Genomic DNA, 18905 nt, shown 5'->3' with positions numbered 1-18905 from the left:
TTCAAATGAAATGTGAATTTTATACTAACAACTAAAGAATGATAATAATAAGGCTCTGATTCCCAAAGCAGAAAAAAATGTTACATGGTTTTAGTAAAGAGGTAATTAACCTAATAGAATTCAAATTCTCCACAACTCCATCTTGACTTGTACAAAATTGAATGGAGGAAGAGAGAACACAGCCCTAAAACCTACTCCATCATCTCACCACTATGCGAGAGAATAGAACTCATCGCATTAATGGATCATCCCAAAAAAAATTCAAACTGCGAAAGCACTTTCTAATGCACAATCATATGTCTACAACCAAATGGAACTCCCAAGCAGCGCTCCAACCATCATCACTGCACAACTCAAAATATTATACTCAAAAGCAGTGGCAGAAGAATCTGTATTTGTGGAGTTCATTGATGGGGCTGTGATGTTTGCCATCGTTCCATTCCTCCCAACACTGTATAAATAAACCCAGAAATTCTCAACATCAATGAATGTTTGATTCTAATTGCAGGTCGAATTTATATCACATCACAAAGAATGACACAATCTCAATACTTGCAAATGCGTTTGGAATAAGTAATTCTAGCTAAAGTGTTTTGATTACTTTGGTAAAAAATGCTTTATGGCAAATCACTTTGAGGCACATAGTTTTACATTGTCAAATGTGCTTCCTTAACATTTAGTTTAGATTAAAAGTAATGTAGCATTTAAGTACTTCGGCTTTATCACTTCCAAACATCTTCCAAACATGATGTTTTTGAATTGGAAGGAGTTTTGACCATGACAAAAGTCCTCCCAAACACACCCTCACCTCATAAATCGCCACTAAACGTATATATATACTTAAGCTTCACTCTATCAATTGGTAAGAAAATGAAACTGCAAGATGTGAACTTAGGATATGGATAGGTTTGAGTATAGTTAATATTTTCCCAAAAGTTTAGTATGAAGTTTACCTTCCTGAAAATGAGCAGGATCCATGACCTGGATTCATCAAGACATCAGAAAGACAAGTTAGCTCTAAAGATATGCAAAACAACAGGAGAAATAACAAGGAAAATGATGAATACTACTAGGTCTTCTCTTACTTGGGTTAGTGGTTGTAACTGCAGCCACACCATTGAAGTCACATGAACCTGACCCTTTCCCCATTTGAAGATAATAAGTATTGAAAGCGTATGTTGCATGAGCCATCACATTGTCGGGTTCGTAGCATGGCTGCCCTTGAAGCAAAGCTGAACAATCCACCCTGCCAGGTCCACATGCCCAATCTAAGGCAGCCTGCAGCATCCTTGGGTCTACACCCTCCTTTGCAGCACAGTACGTTTGATTTGTGGTATCATTTGCTAACACAAGTCCCGATCCTGTCAAGCGCAGAATGTATACAGGCTTTCCATTTGCATCAAACAATCCCCAGTTCTTCTCAGAGATAGGCCCAGGTTTCAAGTCCTCATTATAGAGCTCATAAATGTAAGTACTAATAGCAATCCCTGGATGTTTAGGAGTTCCAGTTTTGTTCAGCACGTGCCTGATTAAATTACTATTGTAAGTGTTTGCATTCTCCAAGGTTGCATCTGGCTCGTTAGAGCCACCTTTTGATGGCCAGCCTGTTTCTGAAACTACAATGGGTATGTTTGTGAAATTTAGAGAAGCCATGGCAAAGTAAGCTGCATCAATCATAGCATCGAAAACATTGGTGTATCGAAGAAGCGTGTTGGAATCGACAGCTTCTTTGTTTGAAGGGAGAGGCTTTAAGAGTGCATAATCCAACAAAATAAAACCGTCAGATTGCATATAGTCATAGTAGGGATACACATTGAGCATAAGGAAGGAGTTAGTAGACTGCAAGAAACCAAGCAGTGGGACTATTACAGGGTCCAGAGATGCATTGAAGAAGGCTTGCGAAGGCGGAAACGAATCGAGGATAATCGAAGAAGAAAGAGGCGTAGAGACCTTGATCTGGTGATCAAGGTTAGATGCTACAAGTGCAGAATGAATGTATTTGAGGGCATTGACAAGGATTTTAGCTGCATTAGGAAGTGTTGTAAGAACGTCAGAACCAACAGAAATGGCTGTGATATTAGTAGCTGGGTAATGTGCTAAGACATTGCGATTAACCCAGTTAGCTGCAGTGGAGTTAGACTGTCCAATCCCCAGAATCTGCTCATTAGGGATAGTGACCATAACTTGGATGCCTGTGTTTGCAAGGGCCATCAGCATTCCACCATCAGCATCGTATAACCGAACATGTCGAATTTGTTGGGCTTTCAAGAGGGCTGCTACTTGTGTTGGATGGGGCATAACCGAGAGCTCAGTTCCTATATTCACACCGACAAATACATCTGCAAAAAACATATCACAGTATAAGGAATATATGCATAAACCTTCAGAGTTAGTAATGAATTTAATATAACATCCGAGAGAATAGGTCAGCTGCAAGTAAGAGAGAGAGAGCTAAAAATAAATATAAAAAAATAAACATACCCTCACCTACTAGATTAATCTATTTGGCTTAATACTAATTTAAGTTTAACAGTGTAACAGAACAAACAATAAAAACTCCAAAGGTTTGATTAAGATCATCATTAATGACAGAGCAGGACAGCAACCCATCCAACCACCCCTCAGGAAGCATTTAACCAAACACTTGACCTACAGAAATTCAAACTCATTGAATGCGTAGTTTTCCCTTTTCATCTTTTGCTGGAACTCTTTTTTTTCCCATCTGGGTTCCTCATGTTTCACATGGTTATGAAAAATAAACTCCAATAAACACATGGAAACATAACATTTCATAAAATAAAAACAGCTCATGAGAGAAATCAGGCACAAAACAACAAGAAGAACAAAAAACCAGTAAAACCCTTCGTTCAGATCAAAAAAGAAGAAGCAGCAGCTCAGATTCAGTGGAAAGAGTAGTTAGAGAGAAAAGGAAAAGAAAAGGCAAGTGAGTTCATGGCTCACCTTCAGGGGTGGCTTGCAAGAGGAGAAACAGAAGAGAGAAAATGAAGAGGAGAAATGAAAAATGCATTTGATAGTCCATAGACGGCAGCAGTGGGGGGGGTTTGAAGAACTCAACAATGGTAGAAAGAGAGAGAGAGAGAGAGAAGAGAAGAGAGGAGTGGGGGGATGAAATGGAATCCAGTGGAAGGACAGAATGAGTGAAGGCAAGTTAAAACCAAGTTAAAGCAACCGGGAAAAAGTGGGTTAAAGAAAGATGCGAGAATATATGGGCAAGAGAGAGAGACGTGGGCTCCACATGGACCCACATTTCACGTGGATTCTTAATCTTATAAATCAGACGGTTAAGGACTGACCAACCCATGCATTCGCCATCTAACATTATATATATATATATATATTAAACTTCCCTACTCAATTTTACTACATCCAAACCAAAATTGAATGAAAATACAAATATACATAGGGAAATAGTCAAAATAAATAGCAAAACCAACAACAAAAAAAAAAGGATTATTTTTGTAGAAAATCTTATAAAAATCAACCCTGAAATAAACGGATAATTGCAATTATATTAGATTAAATATGGAGTCCTACAAAAGTGTTAAAATTAAAATATTTAATTTAGAGTAAAAGTGGTTCCAAATAGGGTAAAATTAACCAAAACATAGTAAACATCATCATTTACGATGTAGGTAATTAAAGTATGTGTATGGATGGTAATATAAATATGTTGAATAATTTTACTTTTTCATAAATAATAAAGATATAAATTTTGCCTCTCTCTTTTTTTTTTTTGTTTGGAAGAAAAATCCAGCATAAGAGACGGTGGGTAGTCTTGTTGTTCGTGCAATAGCCGTTAGTGAGATTGTTGGAGGCAAACAAAACCAAAAAGGAGGGAAAACGGGACCCTTTTTATTTTATGGAACCAACAAAACATACTGTTTTGTAGTCCCCACTCACACACACACATTTATATATAATAATCAAATCATACTAATAATATTAATAAAACCAACTGCATTACGCAACGGTCATATTTTTCTTTCCCCCCACTACTTACAATTGGGTTAATTTCTCCTTTTCCTTTTCCTTTTAAATCTCCCTACTGCTTTTTTTACTTTTGTTTTGTTTTCATTAAACGATCACAAAATTATCCATTTATTACCTTTAGGTTCCATTGATTGCAAATTTTAGGATTTGGTTTTTAAAAACGTAAAAAAAAAAAATCTTATACTATACATCTTTGCACTCCTCAAATACCCTTGGGAGAGGATCTATATAAATTGTAACTATTTTACTAAATCTCTAATGATTGATTAAAAGAAATTGGGATTTAGTTAGTAAAATCTTTTCTTGCTAATACCATATATCTTTTACATATTTATATTTATTAATTAAATATTATATATTTTATTACAAATTTGTTATCACCTTACAATTTTATTAAAGATTTTATATTTAACACTTACCGCTATGCAAACTTGTTGTAACTCCATCTACGGATTTCAATAAAAACTCATTTTCTCGTCCATATCCATTTCAAATTTCAATAAAAACTCAATTCCTTCACTCGATTCTTTTAAGAAGAACGTGAGATTTATCATGAAGAGAAATGTTGTTTTCATTTTGTTGAAGAAGGTAAAGAGAAGATTTATGGAGATCAAAAAGAGGGTTTGGACAGAATGTTATGTTCGTGGTGAGACGAGAAAAGTATAGTGATTAGTGAGAGGAGATGACACTCTTAGCAAGAATTATTTGGTTTAGACTTCTTGTTCTAGTAGAGTTTTTTAGATGCAATTTGTTGAATAATAGTTAGCGCCATCTAATGTATCTACGTAGTCGACCATCAAAGTAGCTTTAATATCATGGCTGCCTCTTTAAAACCTAAGAAGAAAGAAGTGTTGAGTTTTTATGTCCTAAAACTCTAGATAATAAATATAATACGTTGACCGTTATTAATAAAAATAAAGTGTTATTATAATTTCAATAAAACGTTACTAATTATATTATTAGCTTTGTCTTAATAACCTAAATCCAATAAGCTAACGTTCTAAGTTGTTTGATGAGTCTTGAAGAGTATGTAAACACATACATAGATAAATGTTTGAGATACAACTTAAAGGGTCTATAGTATAAGGATAAAGTTGGGCGTACTTTATCTTGATAATACTATGAATATGACTCACTTTGTATTTGATACAAACACTATGATCCAACACGTTTGTGTAGGTAACGTGCGAGTAAGAGTATCCTATACAATATGTTTGCATTAGACCGAACCACAAAATAGTAACCACCAGACGTGACTCCATTAACTAGTTAGGTTTATATTTCATGAGAATGATCTAGGTAACTTAGTTCCTGGGTATATTATGAACTCATGTTCCCGAGAGGTTGTCCTTTGATTTTTACGAGTGAGAGTGACCAGATTGTCGACTCAATATGTTTATTAGTTTAGAGACAAGATCAAGTGGGGAGCTGAAAACATAATCACACAAGATAGAATTCACTCATTTCCGACTTTAGGGTAAGTCAATGAGTGTTTCCTTACATGGTATTCCCTTAAATGGTGTCTGTGGAAAGGGCCCTACCCTCTCTATGGCACGAAGATGAGTTTTTGTTTATTGGTTGAATGTTCATTAAAGGAGCTTGTACAATTGTACCAAGTCTAAGCGATTTTGTACCCTTATACTTAGTCTAAATGATCTTGTACCAAATCTAAACGATCTTGGTACACGATCTTGTACCATTGTACCTAATTTAAGTGATCTTCTACCTAGATTAAACTATCTTGCCTACACGATCTTGTATCCTTGTACCTAGTCTAAACGATCTTGTACTTTGTATCCAATCTAAACGATCTTGTACCTAGTCTAAATGATCTTGCACCAAATCTAAATGATCTATTAGTAATAGTGATCTATCTTTGTCTATTTGGGATAGACAACTGATCACTTAGATATTGGTACACGATCATTTAGATCATGTACTAATATTGTTTAGATCTTGTACCAAGAAGAAAAAAAAGAATACGAGAGATAAAGAAGAAAGAAGAAATTCAAGAAGAGAAAATGAAGAAATTTCGAACGAGAAGTGGAAATGTGAAGAAAGAGAAATAATAATATGAAGGAAAAAAGAATAAATGGCAAAGAATAAAAAAAGGAAGTGAAGTGATGGTTGGTTCCCCCATATTCAAAACCAACAAGAGCAAATATGAAATTTATGAAGAAAAAAAACAATGGCGTCTTCCTAAGCTTTAATTGTTTGTTACACATGCTATAAATATTTTTGAGTTTTGTTACATTTATGTAAATTATGCTATGATTTATGTAAGTATAGAATTTAAATAAATTAATTTAATTTAATTTAAGCTAATAGGGAAGGTGGGTGGTTCTCTCACGTAACCCAAAAATCTCTCTAACTCATTTTTCAAAATGAAGAAGTGGAAGGTAAGAGTACGACATCTAAAAAAAAGAGGTGTTTCTCAAAAGAAAAGGTACTTTACGTATTCTCTAAAGGAAAAGATAATTCTTTATACAAAATTCTCATTCCAATTTTTGTTTCAACAAACAAAAATCTCAAGCTTAGAGATTAGATAGTTTTCAAGTGATGGTGCCCAAAATTGGCATTTAGCAAATACAAACATTTCAACGTACATAAGTGCCCCCTTTTCTCTTTATTTTTATTTTTATTATTTTTTTTTTTTTTGTAAAATCATGCTTAGCCTTTACTTTATAGTAAAATAGTTTTTGTATTCTTTTTTCAATGTACTAATATTTGTAAGTTCTCAATTAAATTTGAGTTAGGTTTTTGTTAAACTTTTTCATTGGAAAGAGCTTTTATCTCTTCAAGAAAAACATATACCATAACTGTAACGACCCAACTTCAACTTTTCTAACTAAGTCGAAGTCGTTAATTTCAAACAAAAACATGAGTTTACGCAAAATATCAAATTAAAATAAAATCAAACTCTCAAGGAAAACAAAATTTTAAATTCGGGCCCTGTTTAAAATAATAAAAAAAACTTTCAAAGAAAGGCTTACAATCACCAGTTCGTGAATTTAGTTAACCCACAAAGTTTTCTAAACAGTCCTCAGTACTAAAACGTAATGAGAAAACAAAACATTAAACATAAGCAAATTAAAATATCCGCTATGGCAATCACGTCCTTCCTGCCCCTTGTCGATCTGCCTCCCTTCTTACCTTTGCTTGAAAAAGTTAAACATGAAAGGGTGAGTATAAACCTACTCGATAAGAGACCCACTACTGGTCCCGTTAGGGGAAAAAATAAACTATTAACTTCCTATTGGGGTACCTTATACAGTCACAGTTTTGTGATCCCGTAGGATACACATAATCAGTCTAACGCCTCGAGGGACGTACATATAAGTCTAGTGTTCTGCAGAAACACATATCAGTGTAATGCTCCCAAAGGATGCACAATAAGTGGTGATCCCGTAGGATACCTAAAAGGCACACATCCCAATAGAAAGCTAACAATTTTTCCCTTAATCCATTCTAAACATCTTAACAGTCATGTATAGTACAATTCAGTTACCTCAACATATAATCCTTTCATTTAACACTCTACACTCTAACAGACAACCTATCTCACTTTAGCCCAATGACAGTCGGTAACATTTTAATACATCAGTCAAACAAACTATAAAGTCATAACACCCCTCAATTCGCTAGTACAAAACCATACTTTAGTATGACCTACACCCAATCAAATCAACAATCACAAGTTCACATCCACATCTTATACAACACAATCTACAATTGTCGTCCTGTCTACATCCACATCTATATATATATATAATTCAAGACAATCACAATATGCATTCATTATCAAGTCTACGTCAATTCAAGTACATATATGTTTCCAGTCATTCACAGTATACATTCAACACCAAGTCTACATCTATACGTATATATATCACCCAAAACACCTAACCATAAGAATATGAACTCAATTATTTCCACAATATATACTCCCACTTAATTTCCCCTCAAGGTAGATTCTAGCTTACCAAATATTGGCAAGCCGAACTCAAAAAATTCACAAATTGGTTATGAATACAAGGGACCCACGTTACTTACAACACCTTCGAAGTAAGTTAACTATTTAGCCAATTATCCCAACCGTAGCGTTTGAACAGCTTTGAAATAATCACAACCCAAACTTAATTTGTTACCAACAAAACAAATTCGACTTCACAGTGGAAAAAGACAGTAATTATCGAACCTAAACAAAAGATCAAGCAAAAGAGTGGAGTGCAAGCCGGCTTGGACAAACGGCCCGCAACTCACGAGTGGTTTCTGTGGGGAACGAATGACTCGGCTGTGGGACTATGCGCGCGAAGGAGTCGCGACTCGGCTGTGCAACACGAACGGACGACGACCTCAGGAGAATGGTGCAGCGGCGATGGGACGAGGAGAAGAGATCGGACGTCGGCGTGCCTGCGTGAACGATGCTTGGACTCGACTGGATCTTGGCTTCGTCGGAAATAGAGGCAGTCAGTAGTGGTTTGAACGGAAGAGAAAAACGAAAAAGAAGGAAGAAAAATAGAGGCGGCGGCCGTGGATCGGAGAAGAAAAGGAGAAAAGTGATGGTGGTCGGCTGGAGGGTGCGGCTGGAGGTAGGGCACGAGGAAGAGGAAGAGAAAAAGATGGGGGAGGGGGCACACGTGAGGGAAGGGAGAGAGGAAAAAATGTATTTTAAAAAAAAGTTAAAAACATAATAATAATAATAATAACAATAATATATTATTATTATTATTACATCCCAAATGTGTGTATATTTGAAGATTATGATATTTAAATATATATATAAAGAAAAAAGAAAAAAATAAGTTAATTTAATAAAGAAATATATTTTTAAAATTTGAATGTTTAATATATATATTATTATATGTGGGTATATATATATAATGAGAAAAAGGAAAATATGTGGAACTCACGTATATAAATAATGAGAAAATAAAAAAGTGTAGGGCTTCTGTAGTATATATATAAAAATAAGAGAAAAAATGGAAGATGTGGGATCCACTTCATGGTACACGACTTTCACCTCAACTCACTTTTTTTTTTAAATAGCTTTGCACCAAACCTATTTTTGAAATACGTTTCAAATTTTATATTATTTTTTTTAAAAATCTTTTTTTTCTTTAAGCTAAAATTATTTATTATGTTTTACCTAGTCTGCCAATGTATACCTGTTAATTTTTGACATGATAGACTATGATACCCCTCTTTCATACATTTATATACCTTAAAAGATGATTGGCATTTTATTCACCATAACACAACTCATCTATAACCTTGTCACGTCTGTCCCTTGTGAGACAACATCATTTAAAATTTTACTGGAATAAGAACACAAATGTTGGTTTTTATCTCTACCTGGTTTTTGCCAATCTAAATCCGATTATTTGTTTAGCAATGGAAAAAGTTTAGATTTTGTGTTCTTATTGGTATATGTTGACGATATATATTATAGTCATTGGTGTTTATCTGTCTCTGATTGTTTCTTTAAAAGCTCTCAATGATGTTTTCAAGCTAGAATATATAAGCTCTTTGAAGTATTTCCTTGGGTGAAGCTTGCACATCTTATCGAGTCAATGAAATTATACTTTTCAGTTACTTGAAGATACCGAGTTCTATTCTCTTAATCTAAATCTCATGCTATCATTGGTCGTAATTGTTTCTCTTCCATGTATAACTTTTGCAATTCACAAATTAAGCCAATATGTTTCGAAGTGAGTAGATGAGACAACTTTAATTTACGGTGAAGTATTTATACTTTATTTAGATCAAACTCCTAACCATATACTGTTTTGAGCTAAAGGCTGTTGGTCCAAGATGACATATAACACCCTAAAATTTTCAAATTATATTTGAAACGATCTACAACTATTTTCAATTTCTTCTATACAAAAACATTATGTATCTAAGTTTTTCTTACAGCCGTGGGTGGGTTGTGGACTGTAAGGGCCAACGGTTTGGGTAACTCGCTCTTACATGCAGAAGAGAAGAGAAGAGAAGAGAAGAGAAGAGATTGTTTTTTCTTAAGACAAAAAAGGGGAAGTTGAATGGATTGCTCATCAAATTTCCATTAACATTCTTTCTCAGTTTCTCGAATTTCTCTATTTCATGGCATTGCTTCGTCAAAAACTGTCACCAATTGTTCTCTCATCCAAAATTTCTCTCTGCTTATCCATGCGAAACCTCATCTCAATTCCAGTTGCAGATAAACTTATCAACGACGATGCAACTGTTAATTCCATATGCGATTCCCTCACAAGACGCCAAAGCTGGGACACTCTTTCTCGAAAATTCCAGTTTCTCGAATTAAACGACTTCTTGGTTCAAAAAGTCCTGCTCAAATTCCAGCAACCTGTTGATGCCAAACGCGCTCTGGGGTTCTTCCACTGGTCGGCCAAGAGGAAGAATTTCAATCATGGGCCTCAATCCTTCGGTATTATGATTCATATTTTAGTGAAAGCGCGGCTGGTACTCGATGCTCGAGCTTTGCTCGAGTCAATATTGAAGAAAAATGAGGGGAACTCTTTTGATTACTCTGTTGTAGACTCGCTAATGGATTCCTATGAGGTGACTGGTTCATCCCCATTTGTGTTTGATTTATTGGTTCAGACTTGTGCTAAATTGAGATTGATTGATTTTGCTTTGTGTGTTTGTTCCCATTTGGAAGAACGTGGGTTCTCGTTGAGTTTGATAAGTTTCAACACTTTGATTCATGTTGTGGAAAAATCTGATGAGAATCTTAAGGTTTGGAAAATTTATGAGCAAATGATCCGGAAAAGAGTTTACCCAAATGCGATTACAGTTAGAATCATGATTAATTCGTTATGTAAGGAAGGTAAATTGCAAGAAACTTCTGATATGTTGAATAGAATCCACGGCAGTCGTTGCTCTGCTTCTTTGATTGTCAATGCTTGTTTGATTTACAGGATTTTGGAGGAGGGAAGAGTTGAAGATGGTATAACGTTGTTGAAAAGAATGTTGCAGAAAAATATGGTTCTTGATGACATTGCTTATTCACTGATTGTTTATGCTAAAGTCAAAACTGGGAGCATAACATCCACATGGGAAGTGTTTGAGGAAATGTCTGAAAGAGGGTTTCAGGCGAATTCTTTCATTTATACCTTGTTCATTGGTGTCCACTGTAGAGGGGGAAAGGTTGAGGAAGCACATTGCTTAATGCAAGAAATGGAAAACATGGGTTTGAAGCCATATCCTGAGACCTTTAATCTTCTCATTGAAGGGTGTGCTATATCAGGACATTCAGAAGAAATCTTGAGCATGTGTGAGAAAATGTTAGAAAGAGGGTTTCTTCCTAGTTGTTCAGTTTTCAATGTGGCAATAGATAAGATTTGTGAGAAAGGAGATGTGAAAAAGGCTAATGCATTGTTAACCATTTTATTAGATAAAGGGTTTTTACCTGATGAAACCACTTACACCAATCTAATCATAGGATATAGGAAAAGTGGTGAAATTCAGGAGATTCTTAAGCTTTATTATGAAATGGGAGCTAGATTACTGTCTCCTGGGGTGTCAGTTTTCTTTGCACTCATTGGGAGCCTTTGTCAATCTGGGAGATTGGAGGAAGCTGAAAAATATTTGAAGATTGTGAAAGATAGTTCTCTAACACCTTGTCTCTCTATATACCAGGCATTAATCTTGTTGTACTTGAAGAAGGGTAATAGAGCAAAAGCTCTAGAACTGTATAATGAGATGATGTTCGATGGATAGAAGATTATCTGTTCTAAGCATGTGCAGGTTTCAACGAACTGACACTTTCATGTACACTCTCTTCTTTCGCAGAGTAATTTACGTTCAAAGAAGCTACTCAATTGAAAGGTATTTTTTGGTGCCTTCTATTTATTTATTCACTTAAATTCACTACCAAAGAAATAATAGTTAAGAATCAATTATCGACTACTTATTTAGCCTAGCCTTTATAATGACAAGAGAGGGTTCAGTTCAAATGGAACCTTATCTTCAAGAAAACAGTGGCTATGCTTTCTGTTGGCCGTTTGTGCTAATTCTTGAGGCTATTTATCTTCATTTTTATGATTATGAATGGACCAAGAAGGCTTAGAAGTTTGACATCTGATAACAAAGGAGAGTACACTTTGCTACAAAGCAGCGTTGATCAAGGTAATTAGGCCTTATTCTTTCTCATGCCACTGCTCATTTTCAGGATTCACTTGAGGAGGTTGACCTTCGGTTAGAATGGTGCATTTGGTGGATTGATTGTTCCATCAATATACTTGAACAACTGGTAAACCTTAAGAATCAGAGAAATCTGGAAGTACCAAAGAACATAATTAGACAAATCAAGATGAACGGATACAAGATTGCAAATGTTCATGAGAAGAAATTGCATTGAGGAGTTTTAAAAATTCTGTCGATCCACCATTACTAGAACAAGATTCAGTGCAAAAGAGGGAGTTTTGTACTTGTCATAACAAAAAAGTAAGTCTTACTGCTCTAATAGATTGATAAATTCTGCCGTCATTTATTTGAAGCCAAAAGGCAGTATATAAAGTTATAGTGGATTCAACCAAGGTTTAACAAAGCAACTCTACGTTAGTGAGTAAACTCAACTCAACCATACTTTATGTAATGTAAAATAACAAACTCACAGTGTACAACATTATTAGGGACTTTTGCAAAAATATAAAAAAAATTGATAATAAGACTGATGATACTACATTTTCTAAATTGTAAAAGTAGCAAATTTAAAAGCGAATAATCCTGTGATAGCCCTTTGATAGCAGTCTGATATCATTATCATTAATTACTTGTCATATTTTCAATATGCAAAATAGAGGTGCTACGGGTTGTTTTTTTTTTTTTTTTTTGTTATCTGATGTAATTTTCCTTATTATTAAATAGGTTTAGACTAAGTGACATGTTAATTCGATGACGAACTTGTGGTTGGACTCTCTGGTTAGTTCCAAGTTAGGTTTGTTTGAGTTTTGAGCTCCACTTCTAATGGACTCCTGGAGTCGCAAGGTAAATAAATAGCACATTTGGTAGATAGTAAAACTTTATGTTTGAAGTTGATTGGAAGATGCAGAGGAAGAAGAACTCCACTTTGAAGGAAAGCAAGGTGATAAAAATGCTATTAGGATAAAATAAGGAATATTATTAGAGTATTAAGGATGTAGTAATTGTTAGTTAGTATTGAAATGTTGAGAATTCCATATTTTTGAATGGGAACTCACACTCCTTATTAGGAAGCATGGACACCAACGCGACGGCGTGGACATGTCAATTTTCAAAGAAGTAGTACACGACACGTTGGAGACACATTTTTTTATTAAAAAATTAAATATAAGTCGTGCATACAAACATATTGTGCAATATTCCATTTAAAAACATAAAAAACAAGTTAAACACCATAGAATCATGAATTTATGTGTGAAGGTTTGGACGTGAATGTTTGAGTGTGACTGTTTTTAGGCGTGGAGAAATGAGGGATTTCGTGGCTGTGGAAGGTAAGTTTTTTAGGAAATGAAAAGGACAGACAATAATAAGCCTAAAATGTGGGGTTGATGGTCTATCTTTAGGCTGGGCATTTGGGCCTTTAAAATGTTAGTTTTAGTATAATTTTTCTTCCCATATCTGCAAGTTCCATGACCCAGTAGTGTCCTAGTCGTGTCTTAGAAGTTTCCCAGCTATGTCTGGGTGTGTGTGAAATTAAAAAAAATAATAAATAAAATAATTGACACGCTAGTTGGCGTGTTGGAGGCGTGTCAGTGTCGAATACGTGTCCGACACTGATACTTGGCCATCTAGAAGTGTCGGTGATTCTTAGTTAATTATAAGATAGATAAGTTATTTATCTCCTAGTCGATTGGTTTTCGGATGATGGTTAGAAATACTTTTTTTTGGGAGATTTTTTTTAAAGAATAGAATGGGTGAAAAAGAACAGTAGGTACCCAATGTGCAGTGAATTTTGACTTCAAGTGAAATTATTCGAAAAAGAAGGTTCTAAATACCTTAAATGCTTGAATTATATTGCAGTTATTCTATCCTTTATATTTGTTGTTCTATTCTGGTTCGAAATGCACGATTAATACATACTCTCACTTTCTTGAATTATAATAGGTGTCTATTCTGTGGTTAAGCATAAAATTCTGCCTTATTTTCTCAAAGATCATAACTTTTGCTGGAACTTTGGCAGTGATTACTGCTTGCTTTGTTTGTTGTTGCTTCTGCCAGTATATCATATTTTCCTCAAGATGACCCGAGGATGTGATGGTGCACTTTGTGAGTTATTTATTTATTTTGTGAGTTATTTTTAAGATTTATTTACTGCTAGTGTTGATGATTAATTGGTCATTTGCTTGGATAAATTCATCTATTTGGTAGAAATTGAGCAATTAGAGCAAAACAGAGGATTTGGAGGAACTATTCTTGAAAATTGACCAAAATTGGGTGAAAGGATATTGAATCTAAGGAATGAGAAATGGAGCAGCCGAAAATCAGGCAGCATTGAGACGCCAGGAAAGAGTGTCACAACAAAGGTTGCAATGGTGTTTGTTTGCTGATCCATGGTGCTAAATATCATTGTCATTTGTGAAGACGATTGCAAATATAGCAATTAGTCTCAAACTATTTGCAAATATGGTACCAGGCAAAAAAAAAAAAAAAAAAAAACCATTCGCAAGATTGAGATGTTGAGTTGTTATATAATGTCTGAAGTTCATATGTCTAGAGAGTTTATATGTAATTGTTTGAGAGCAGAATTTATCTGGTCTAATTCAATGTCTGTGTAGGAGCGTAGAGTTGAGTTTATATGTTAGAACTATCTGATGCTATTTTTTTTTAGCTTTTCATCCTTCATTTTTATGATTAATTTTTTTTGTTTTGAAATATTTTATTCAATAATTCTACCCATTTTAGTAATGACAGAAAATTAATGAGTACAACTTTTGCATAAATATAGTTAAATAAAAGGGGATCTTGCAGATATAACAAACTTAGTTTGATCAATTAGGCCCGTAGCACACGACTTTTAGATTTGCAAAAATGGTAAAATTCAAGCTCAACCTACATTTAAAAAATACAAAGTTACAAACCTGAATTATAAACATGTTCATGCATCACTTGATATGTTGTTACAGTTGATGTATTTATGATACATTTGTTATGCTTTGTTGATACACTCGATAAATTAAATAATATTTAATACACATCATTGGTTTGATACAGTTGATATATTGTTGATACATTTGTTAAACTTTGCAAATACACTCAATCAAATAAATATATTTGACGCACTAAGCATAATACGTTTGTTGTATTGTCAATACACTTATTACGCTTTGTTCATACACTTGATGAGTTTAATACACATGATAAGTTTGATACATTTAATACACTAATGATAAATATTTTATACTTTACCAATACACTCGACAAATTTAATATTAATGTACTTGATACATTTCATAAGTTTGATACCATTGATGTACTGTAGGTACACTTTCTATGTTTATTAATACACTCGATTGATTAAAATATACTTGATACACTTGAGGTTCTGTTGATTCACTTAATATACTTCACTAGTACGCTCTGATATATATTATATGTTTAATACACTAAGTTATATCATTCATATACTTGATATACTAAAATGAATAATGAATAGTAAAATGAAACATCCAAAACTAAATCTATAAAATGAGCAACTAAAGGATGTTTGGTAGATTGATCCTTAACCAATGTCAAGAACCAAGTCACATCGTAATCTTCAACAATTTTAAGAACATGCTGACCACCATTACTACTTATAGGCAATAAAACTGAAAGTTCAATACATGACTCAACCCAAATTTAAGTACATATCAAGTTCAGAAAAGAATCAAACGAAGATATCACTCCATCAACCAAAACACAATTTATTTTATAATACACATAACACTGTCGCTCATCCCATTGACCACTATGGAAAACAATTATTGCAAGCTTAACCATAACTACAATGAACTGTAATAATTTTGGAAAAATAAAAAACACGTGGTAAATGTATTAGTCAACTAATAAATATAACATAAGTACATCATGTCACTAATATACAAAACTGATACAAATATAAAACAAAAAACAAAATCAAACTTAAATAAATAAAACAAAACTATGCAAGAGCCTCTTTCTGTAAAAGAGATGAGAAACAAATAGAAGAACCAATAAAAGAGATGAAGAAAAACAAATCGTAGCCTTAATTTCAAAAAATAATAAATATGAGCGATTTAGAGAGAAGAAGGAAAAGATGATGATCAAACTTCTTTAATAATTTCGAGGACTAATTAAAGAAATACGTACATGAATATAAGAAAAAATGATTAGGAATTTAAAAAGAGAGAAGAATTACATACAAATTATTTTCCCCATAAGAGAGGATGAGGAGAATAGAAGATGACTGGGAGAAGATGATAAAAAGAAAAGTATACAAAAGAAAGAAATAGGGAAGAGAGAAGAGAAGAACGGTGGAGAAGAGGAGAAGAAGACGATAAAAAGAAAAGTAGGCGAAGAGGAGAAGCTGAGAAAAAGAGAAGGAGGAGAAAGCTTAAAGAAAGAAACAGAAGAGGAAGAGAAGAACGGTGAAGATACGGAGAATACCAACAGGACAATTTTGGAAAAAATGAAAAGTTTAAAATAGAAAATGTCAACTCAAATTTAAAAAGTTCAAAACAACTTTTGATTTCAAAATTTTCACCATCAATTTCATCTTTTTTTTTTCCCTATCGTTGTCATGTAATTTTCTTAAATAGAATCTCCTCATCATCTTAGAGGCCAATGGAATATCACTCCATATTTTCAACAATTATATTTTCAAAAGAAATCTTCTTTCTTTTCATCCTTTCTTGTTAGAAAATATATATATATTTTAAAATTCTTGTTTTTTTTTGTTATTTTTGTTTGTTTGTTTTTTTTTTTTAAACTTTTATTCCTCCATTCACATACTTTTCCAAATTCTCAATCATATGTGAATTCATTCTATATATAACTATTGCATTTAGAGTAAACAAAGTATAATTATTTATATAATCAACAATTTTATAAGGCATTTTAATAGTCATAGAACGTATGAGTTGAACATGCACAAAAATAAGGGTCGTTATTAGAGTTTATTTACATGTTCACAAATAATAAATACAAAAATTTATCATCATAGTTGGTCACATGAAGGTGGTTTTTGGAGTTGATCATTGAGGATGGTTGTCGAAGTTGGGTTGCCAAAGTTGTCATCGATTGTTGTTATCGAAGCTTGAAATTAGTTGTTGGAGTGCGTGTAATTAGTCATGAGTTGGCTGTGCAAAGGTGGTTGTCGGAGTTGGCCACACAAAGGTGATTGTCGAAGACTTGAATTTGGTCGTGTTAAGGTCTTTGTCGGAGTTGTATTATGGTGGTTATCAGGGGTCCGAAATTGGTCACACCAAAGTGGTCATCAGAGTTGTCACATTAGAGCGAATGTTGGAGCTTGAAGTTGGTCATTTGAAGTTGTTGTCGTAGTCTAGAGTTGGTTGTCAGAGTTGGACATGTGGAAGTGGTTACTAGAGGTTTCAATATGTTTTCAGATCGAAAATGCAAGGATTTTTCATATATATATATACACATTATGAAAACGCGAATAGAAAGAAGAAGAATTTTTTTTGAAAATAAAATAGAAAATATGTGTATATATAATTAAAAGAAGTCTTTTAAAAAATATAACAAAGCGACAAAATATTTTTACCGTATAGAACAATTTCAAAAACGTAAAAAGCTCACAGACTCATAATGAAAATTTCCAAAAATGCTCCGATTAATTGGCATCCAGCGCACGTAGTATATTTGAGAAACAATCGTTTAGTACTTAGGAAATGATCGTTTAGATTTGACTATTCTTTCCTACACGATCATTTAGATTTGTGTTGCTAAATGTAAACAATCAAATCCAAAATCTAAATGATTTTTTCATAATTTTTTGGTACACGATCGTTTAAATTTGGGTTGCTAAATGTCAACGATTCTTTTTCAAGATTTTTTGGTACACGATTGTTTATATTTGAAACACGATCGTTTAGATTTGTTCATTTAGGTTTGGTTACCCAAATCTAAATGACTTTTTAAAGATTCTTTGTACACGATCATTTAGATTTGACTATTTTACAAAATCATTTATATTTGGTATTCAATATTCCAACGATTTTTTTTCACGATCTTTTATATTTGGAACAACTAAATAACAATTTGAAAAAAAATTTAAAAAAATAAATCTTTTATATTTGATATACGATCTTGAATCAAATAACAATTTGAAAAAAATAATAGAAAAACTGCGGAAGAAGAGAAAATGACGATGGAAAGAAAAAAAAAATCGCATAAGAAGAAAAGAAGAAAGACAATGAAAAGGAAGAACAAAGCTGAAATATTTTTAAAAAAGTGTCAGTTTTATTGACTTTTTCATTTTGTTACACGGGCTGTAAATATTTTGCCTATTTGTTATATTTATCAAAATTAACCTAATTATAAAATTTGTGCTTGAATGAATGAGTTTGTATATATATATTGTAAAACTCAAGTCACGAAGTTACCTTACGTGATAAGACTACAAGCAACGAAGATGACCTACATGATAAGAAGCACTACACGATAAAGAGACTACACAGAAAACCCTCACTACGGAATGAACTTACTTCACTAGAAAGTAATGACATCATTGCCCACATAAGAAATTCGGCGAACGATTTGACCTTGACATCTAATCTGAATCTAAGACAAGAAAATGATAGAGAAATGTGTCGTTCTGGAATTGGATCTTTTCTCACTGCCGACAATAATAATCATTACAACATTGGCAGCCTCCTCTAGAAAAAGGCTATAAATAGAGGAAATCTCACCCATTTTTAAGGTTGTTC

General features: G+C 33.5%; 2 protein-coding genes and 1 long non-coding RNA gene across 3 annotated transcripts; 1 reads left to right on the top strand and 2 right to left on the bottom strand.

The window, feature by feature from the left end:
• On the bottom strand, window positions 1-3203 carry LOC101213512 (glucan endo-1,3-beta-glucosidase 2). Its single transcript, XM_004140253.3, has 4 exons — window positions 2962-3203; window positions 1086-2339; window positions 954-981; window positions 1-451 (listed from the first exon to the last, which is right to left on the bottom strand). The coding sequence occupies exons 1-4, from the start codon at window positions 3038-3040 to the stop codon at window positions 301-303; spliced, it is 1512 nt and encodes a 503-aa protein (XP_004140301.1). The 5' UTR covers window positions 3041-3203; the 3' UTR covers window positions 1-300.
• A 3736-nt stretch (window positions 3204-6939) lies between these two features.
• On the bottom strand, window positions 6940-8741 carry LOC116403715. Its single transcript, XR_004216550.1, has 2 exons — window positions 7277-8741; window positions 6940-7169 (listed from the first exon to the last, which is right to left on the bottom strand). It is a non-coding gene; the product is annotated as an uncharacterized LOC116403715 (long non-coding RNA).
• Window positions 8742-9864: 1123 nt separating this feature from the next.
• On the top strand, window positions 9865-14871 carry LOC101208702 (pentatricopeptide repeat-containing protein At1g66345, mitochondrial). The gene is made up of 3 exons (XM_031885012.1): window positions 9865-11844; window positions 12188-14265; window positions 14368-14871. Exon 1 carries the CDS (start codon window positions 10117-10119, stop codon window positions 11734-11736), a length of 1620 nt encoding a protein of 539 aa, XP_031740872.1. The 5' UTR covers window positions 9865-10116; the 3' UTR covers window positions 11737-11844; window positions 12188-14265; window positions 14368-14871.
• Window positions 14872-18905: the final 4034 nt, after the last annotated feature.

The sequence above is a fragment of the Cucumis sativus genome, chromosome 5, assembly GCF_000004075.3.
Source record: "Cucumis sativus cultivar 9930 chromosome 5, Cucumber_9930_V3, whole genome shotgun sequence".
Lineage (NCBI taxonomy): Eukaryota > Viridiplantae > Streptophyta > Magnoliopsida > Cucurbitales > Cucurbitaceae > Cucumis > Cucumis sativus.
The sequence above is the reverse complement of the archived record's forward strand: the minus strand, read 5'-3'. Positions and strand labels throughout refer to the sequence as shown.